This window comes from Osmerus eperlanus, chromosome 14 (assembly GCF_963692335.1).
Source record: "Osmerus eperlanus chromosome 14, fOsmEpe2.1, whole genome shotgun sequence".
In the NCBI taxonomy this organism is placed as follows: Eukaryota; Metazoa; Chordata; class Actinopteri; order Osmeriformes; family Osmeridae; genus Osmerus; species Osmerus eperlanus.
In genome coordinates, this window is record NC_085031.1 from 12,688,035 (window position 1) to 12,695,687 (window position 7,653).

Below are 7,653 nucleotides of genomic sequence, written 5' to 3' on the forward strand. Positions count from 1 at the left end.
CGGGTCAGACATGTTTAGACTAGTCGTGTCCGATCCTCCTGTTACATCGAATAACCACCGCTGACCTCTCATAGAACACCGATAGCTAATTAGACCCTTATTTTACTGCCCTCTGCCGTCTGTTATACGTTCAATACACACGCACACTCCTGGACTAGCATGTCAGAGATGGACGTAAAGGATTGGCCTCTTTCACTGGAACGTGTGGACATCACGGCCGGCGGGATAACTATGTGTGGGTTGTGGTGACGGTCATGGTGGAGAAGGTGTTTGTTCTGGTATCGCAAGTTCTGAGTTTAGTCCTGTTCTTTCCCTGCTAAAAGAGATGACAAGAAAAGCAAGGCCGCGGAACAGGATGCGACTACGCCTGTCTGCCTTCTCACAACTTGAGTCTTAGTTCTACCCAAGACAGAAGAAGACGACAGCTTGTGTCACTGTTGAATTGTTCATCTTTCCTTGCCCTTTGTCTGCAATAGTAAATGTACAAGGAGGCTTTGAACAAAACTGTCAACACTCAACTACAAAACGCTACTTTGAAAGGCCTGCACATTGTACAGAACTTGATCTTGATATTTCTGTTATCTACCAGGCTCAAATCTGGCACCACAGCATGTGACCATCTGTAATAGTGTGAAGGTGCTAAGGCTGCAACTGAATGCACACATTTCCACACGGTGACCGCTAAACATTGTACACTACACACTGTAAGCAACACACTATCAGATAATGTACACGCTCTTAGCTAGAGACTTGAAAGCTACACTGAAACACACACACAACCTTGTGTCCCTCGGTTTATGTACGAGATCATGGTTTGTTGTAGCTTACTGGTAGCTATCTGCATGCACAGATTGTGTTGTCATGGTAAAGAACTTGGACAGCGTACAAATAAATTACAAATTAAAAGACAGAAGAAATGACAGTGGCTGCTGTGAAACTTGAGATGGACTATGAGAAATGTTAACTTCCTGCTGCTTGTCTGTATCTGTTTGCTTCCACATCTGACAGTATCTGAGTGACTTTATAAAAAATAATTTACTCTGAAAGTACAGTAAATACCAGAAGACATAGAAATGCTACACATAAAAAAAAGAAAACGAGAACTGAATAACATTTCGTGAAATACATTATTATGTCAGTCACCACAGACTAATCAAGTCGTCGTGTGTCTTGTGTGTTGCACTAGACAATGTGTCCTGGCAGTGACACTGGAGAGAGCAGATGGGCCTATCGTTGTCTTGGCTAGGCTGTGAGTGTACATGTAACACAGTACTTCAGAGGCTCCTCCAGTATTGGGGTGTGGAGCAGGAGGGGGGATGAGGGTTAGCCAGTTAGCTATGTGAAGCTGTGGGAACCATGCTAATGCTTATTGGGTGTGAGTGGGAATGAGGCTAATGCTAAAAGTTGCTGTGTGCGTGCTAAAAGCTAAATGGGTGCGTTTGTCTGCGAATGCCTGCATGTTTGTCAGTGTTTATGTGCGTGGGTGGATGTAAACCGCTTTGAGTGTGGGTGTACACACACACACACTTTCCACTGTGTGCCCTTACATGCATCACCTTAAAACTGTGAGTAACTGTGTGCGTACAGCATGCGCTTCTCTGATCATATGCTCCTTTAAGAGTCATTTAAGTGTGCAGGGATGTACTTTTGTGCAATGTGCCCCAATGCGTGCATGTACTATGCATGTGTACAGCGCTCAACTTGAACGCCTGCCATGACCTGAAATTCACGTGCGGTGCACCTTGGTGTGTTCGTGTGACGTCACGGAGGAGGACAGGGAATGGTGGGTGAGGATGAGGGGTCGGATGGGGGGTGGGGGGGGGTGGGGTTGAGGGAGGGATGGACGGAGTAGGAACCTCTGTCTGTACTTGCTTTCCTTACTTGAGTCCTCCGCTGGGGACGGTGTGACACTTCTTGTGCTCCAGCAGCTGCTCGGGCGTCTTCATGAACTTGTGGCACACGTCACACTCGAACATGCGCGTGATCAGGTGGATCTGCAGGTGCCGCTCGTACATGGTCCGCGTCTTGCACACAAAGTTGCAGAACACGCACTCGAAGCCTGCCGGGGAAGGAGGTGGGAAAGGGAGAGGAGAGAGAGACAAAAGGAGAGGGAGGGAGGGAGGGAGGGAGGGAGGAGAATGAGATGAGTGGACACTGAGCATGATTGTAGTGGCTGGTTAAGTGGAGACTTTATGGTCCCAGTTTGTCTCCAAGGGCCAATTCGGCAGAACAGCTGGAAGTCAGTAAAGTAAATACTGCTGATAGATAATGGTAGATATGGATAGACCAACAGTGTAATGCCAAAACTGTATGGAAGAAAATATAGACATAAAGCTACATTTGTATAAAGAATATCAAGCCAACGTGAGTTGAGGATCTTGAATGTATTTATGGAATTCACCAAAACCCTTCTCCAAGTCCAGCTCTTTTTACTTTGAACATTTCCCAGGATTCCTTGCCTTTTTCAGACTTTTCTTCGTTTCCTGATCCCGAGTGGCTGCTGGAGCTGGATTGGCTGCCTGCGGAGGGAGGCGGTGCCAGCAAGTTCTTGAGTTCCTCGTTGCCGTGGGCAACGTCTCCGCCCTCTGAGCTGTTGAGCGAATCGCTGAGGGCCGAGAGAGAGGAGGAGGTGCTCTTCGTCTCACTCAGGGGGCTTCGTGAATTCAGACCTGAGGAGAGAGAGCGAGAAGGCGAGAGAGAGAGAGAGCGAGAAGGAGAGAGAGAGAGTGAAAAGGAGAGAGAGAAAGGGGGGAGAAAGAGAGAGAGTGAGAGAGACGAAGAGAAAGAGAGATGAGAGGATTGTGATAAGTCCAACTCAGAGGTAAATCCTCCCACTGTGCACACACTTAATCGTCAACCTCAACAGTTCACATCCATGTCCGGAAGGTTTCCTGCCAATAATCCTCATCACCTCATTTCCCTAATAGGCCGAGCCTACAACAAAAAGGTACAATGGTAATCAAACTGAAATGCACGGCAATCACTTTGATGCAGTATGCCACACGCTGCTTCTCTCAGTCCTTACACACAGACACGCACACACACCCCAACGCGTACACAGACAGACACGCACACACACCCCAACGCGTACACAGACAGACACGCACACACACCCCAACGCGTACACACACAGACACGCACACACACCCCAACGCGTACACAGACAGACACGCACACAGACGCACATACACACTAGGATCCTCAGGCAGCATCGGCTGCAGTGCCATGTCCTCCTTGCTGCCAGCCCAATCACGAGCCAGCGTGCTTTTTTTAAAATTTTATCGATCTCCCCCCCTCTCTGCCTGCACTTCACCGGGATGGAGAGGGAGAGTGTTAAAGGGACGAGGTAGAGGGGGGGGGGGGGCGGGTCACGGCCAAGGAAACCAAGATGGGGGGAGCATCTCAGGGCACGGCTCAACAAAGGGCAGGAGGGGGTGGATGAGGAAGAGAGAGCAAAAGAGAGATGGAGGAGGGGGGGGGGGTGCTAGATGCGGCTGGTGAAATGGCTGACAAGCTAACCTCACCCAGCCTTTCAGTATGTGCACAAGGCACACACTGCATGTTCTGAGGAGCTGTAAGCAGTATAGTATCCACGCCCGCTCTAAACCTTGACCTGGCGACCACCCTTATTCAGCAGTCCATTTACAGCAGGAGCCGACCGGAGACTAAAAAGGAACTCTCATCTTTTCCTCTCTCTCTCTCTCTTTAGGAGACAGAACCTGATCGCCTTCAAGGACCCGCGTTGCGTTCAAGCGTCGGTCCGTCCGCCCCCGATCCCCTCTTAAAGCCATTACCCTGACGCACATCTTCTTCAGGTCTGGCACGACCAAAGCCAGCTTCGCTATCTGTTCTGACTTTAAAGCGTGTTGAACACCTTGATCCAAACCTCTCTCCCCGTGCTCAGCTACCGACATGAGAATCTCAAATGCATTTCTTCACCCTCCAATTTGGCCCATAATTCCGACCTATTGTCTTTAGCATTCAGAACAAGTCTACAGTTAGTCCCCCTGATAGTGAGCTAGCGAGGCTATGGGTAGACGCTAACACAAACTGCATGTCTGTCTCAACCTGTTAGCCTGTTAGCCAGCCCACCCCCCTGCAGTGGGAGGGGCAACAGACTGACCCCTCGCCCATGTGGCGGACACAAGTCTTCACAGGGGGGGCGGCCTGAGCCACGTCACCTGCTGGGCTCAGCCATTTCCTGTCTAGGAAATGGCTGAGGAGGAGGGCTGCCTTCGGTTCGTGAAACACAGCAGCTGACAAATAATTTGCCTTTTCCAGCCTGGCTCAGCCCCTGTGTGTGTGTGTGTGTGTGTGTGTGTGTGTGCTCTAAAGGGGTGGCCATCTTGTCTAGAGGGTGAACCGAGATGATGAGACTGGGCAGTGGAGTCACTATGTAAACTCTGGTTGTCTCTGAAGGACCCAGGACCTATTGATTTTTCTCCTCAGGCATGATAAGGGCCAGCCCTCTTAGATAAACAAGGCCACTGCGGACTCCGTGAGGACCCCTCAGCTGTCCTTTCCGGACCATCCCACACAAACACACTCAACACGCACACACACACAGGTGAGGAAGAAGGGCAGGCTTTTTCTGCGATAAACTACACAAAAGCAGGATCGGTCAAAAGCAACAACAACAATATCGACCAGCGGACAAAGGTGCAGGCCTTGAGAATGTGGACTGCATTTTGAACTGTATACATATACCTTATTGAGTCTAAGAACACAACTCATAAAAGATGGACAAAAACTCAAAACAAAAAAGCAGCAATATTCTCTATTGGGTTCAGGGTCTTTCTTTGAAAGTCTCCATGAAGGACAGAGAGGGAAAGGGTGGAAGACACAGGAGATTATAGTTGTGTTTTGTGAGAAAGGAGAGTACGGTACTCTCCTTAGAAGGAATTTAATTTTTTACGAGATCACTTTACTTCCTCTTCACACAACTTGTCTGTAAACAACATTTTGGACTCTCAAAGGTCAACAAGAGGCAAAACTGTAGTCCGACTCAAGCACTCCCACAAAAACGTCAAAGGCTTATTCATAGGACCTTTCATCCACGCCAAACAGAGCTAACCAAATGCTGAAAACCGACTAACTCCTGACCTTCACTCGACCCCACAAAAGCCTCTGACCTCCAACCCCGGCGGTGACCAACCTGCGTGGCCGGCGCTGACATGGGTCTTCATCTCGGCCTCCTCGGCGCAGACGTAGTCGCAGACACTGCAGCAGAGAGAGAACATCCACTGCTCCTTGTCCACGTGGAGCGACATGTGGCTGACGAACTGAGCGTTCAGCTCCGTCTGGAAGCCACACACATGACAGCTGGAGAGGGAAGAGGAGAGGGGAGGAGGAGGAGAGAGGAGAGGGGAGGAGGAGGAGAGAGGAGAGGAGGAGGAGAGAGGAGAGGGAGAGGGGAGGAGGAGAGAGGAGAGGGAGAGAGAGGAGAGGGGAGGAGGAGAGAGGAGAGGAGGAGAGAGGAGAGGAGGAGGAGGAGGAGGAGGAGGAGGAGGAGGAGGAGGAGGAGGAGGAGGAGGAGGAGGAGGAGGAGGAGGAGGAGAGGGAGAGGGAGAGGGAGAGGGGAGGAGGAGAGGGAGAGGGAGAGGGAAGGAGGAGAGAGGAGAGGGAGAGGGGAGGAGGAGAGGAGAGGGAGAGGAGGAGGAGGAGGAGAGAGGAGAGGGGAGGAGGAGGAGAGGGGAGGAGAGAGGAGAGGGGAGGAGGAGGAGAGAGGAGAGGGGAGGAGGAGAGGGGAGGAGGAGAGGGGAGGAGGAGAGAGGGTAAAGGAAAGAGGAGAAAGGGAGAGGGGAGGAGGAGGAGAGAGGGTAGAAGAAGAGAGGAGAGGGAGAGGGGAGGAGGAGGGTAGAAGAAGAGAGGAGAAAGGGAGAGGGGAGGAGAGAGGGTCGAAGAAGAGAGGAGAGGGAGAGGGGAGGAGAAGAGAGGATATCAGGAAGAGAGGGGAGGAGAAGAGAGGAGAGGATATCCGCAGGAAGAGAAGAAGAGAGGAGAGTTATGGTGTACTGTACATCTCATACCCAATCTGGCAAATATCAGTTTACGTGACTGTGTGTGTCCATGAGTGTGTGGCAGTAGTACCTGTAGTAGTAGGGGCAGTTCTTGCGCTCGGCTGTGTCGTTGGTGACGGCCGTGACAATCTGCTCGGCGTCCGTGTTGAGCAGCTTGACGGAGTGGATGGTGAGGTGTTGGTTGAGGTTGGCTCTGCACTTGGCTGCGTAAGGACACAGGTGACACTTATATTTCCTCTCCTCTGCAACGACACACACGCACAAACACACACACACGCGCACACACAGTATGAACAGACTTTCATGAATGCGCACAGCTTGCAGGTTCTACATGTTTTTAAAATGCGGTAATTTGATGCATACACACACACACCACATACACACATTGACATACAAACACCCCCCTCACCCCCAGAAACTTGCCCAAGGACAAAAAGCCAGGCAACCTTTATGTCGCCGGGGAAACCAAAAAGACCATCACTCTGACATATGCCCCTGCTCGTGCTCTCTGTGGTGTGGCCAAGCTGTTCACAGCCAACCGCCTCAGATGGGCTGTGTGTGTGTGTGTGTGTGTGTGTGTGAGAGAGGGGGGGAGTAGGGTGCAAATATGTAGGCCATGCCTTACACCGATAATACATAAGCAAAACGGCAGATTGTAAAATAGAAGCCAAGTAAATGCGCAAATGAACTGTCGTGTACAATAGTGTGTGTGTGTGTGCATGTCTGTGTGTGAGCCCCGAGAGAGAGAGAGAAAAAGTGACAGGAATGTGTAAGCGTGTGCAAACATGCCTTTTTTACACCACAGAAACACACATTGCCAGACTGTAGCTTGTGATTTAGATGGCAATTAGCAGTGCTTATCACGTCAACTTAAAGAACATTAACAACGAGGATAATAGCGTTGCCAAAATCATGCGTTATGTGTGTGTTTGAGCGAGAATGGGAGTGTGTCGGAAAGAGTGTGCATGTGTGTGTGTCTTACCAGTGTTTCTGCCATGTGCGTGTGTTTGTACAGGAGGAACGCGTGTGTGTCTGCGTGTGTGGTTACTGGGTGGGTAGTTAAGCAGTGTGAGAGGACTTGCTTGGTAATTACACAGGTCTTATTCCCAGTGAGACTAATCATGGGGTTAATCTGTTTAAAGGAAGAGTAATCCATTCTAGCCAACCCTGTTCACTTACCCAGGGCGTTTCACACAAACACACACACCTTGCATACCAGTGTGCTATGGTTTTCTTTGAAATACCATACGTGTCTGTGAGAGCTGGTGTGTGAGCCTAAATGTGTGTGTGTGTGCCTCCTCTCACCTGTGTGTAGAGACAGGTGTCTGGAGAGGGTCTGTTGTCTACCAAACACCTTCCCACAGACGGGGCAGGGGTACAGCTGCTCACTCCACTGGGCCACTCCGTTTCCTGGCTCCCGCCAGCCTTCTCTGGGTCTGGAAAACACACACACACACAAAGTCAGACAAGTCACCTCACTGAAACTGCTCCAGCAATAACAATGTATATCCAGCAAATGGCCCACTATGCACAGAGTACAGTTAACAGACACCTGCTTTACACTACAATGGATACAGATAGTAACAGATATTTGACAGTGTTTTGGTGTTTCAATGCCAGCGGCAGGTATAGC

At 50.3% G+C, this 7,653-nt stretch overlaps 1 protein-coding gene across 1 annotated transcript in view; it reads right to left on the reverse strand.

The window, feature by feature from the left end:
* znf827 (zinc finger protein 827) overlaps positions 1 to 7,653 on the reverse strand; it is a 52,570-nt gene that overhangs the window by 5,157 nt on the left and 39,760 nt on the right. The window contains exons 10-14 of the mRNA XM_062477552.1: positions 7,326 to 7,448; positions 6,091 to 6,262; positions 5,156 to 5,322; positions 2,460 to 2,669; positions 1,882 to 2,059 (exon numbers count right to left, since the gene is read on the reverse strand). Coding sequence (XP_062333536.1) covers positions 1,882 to 2,059; positions 2,460 to 2,669; positions 5,156 to 5,322; positions 6,091 to 6,262; positions 7,326 to 7,448 — 850 coding nt within the window. The remainder of the gene's footprint in view (positions 1 to 1,881; positions 2,060 to 2,459; positions 2,670 to 5,155; positions 5,323 to 6,090; positions 6,263 to 7,325; positions 7,449 to 7,653) is intronic.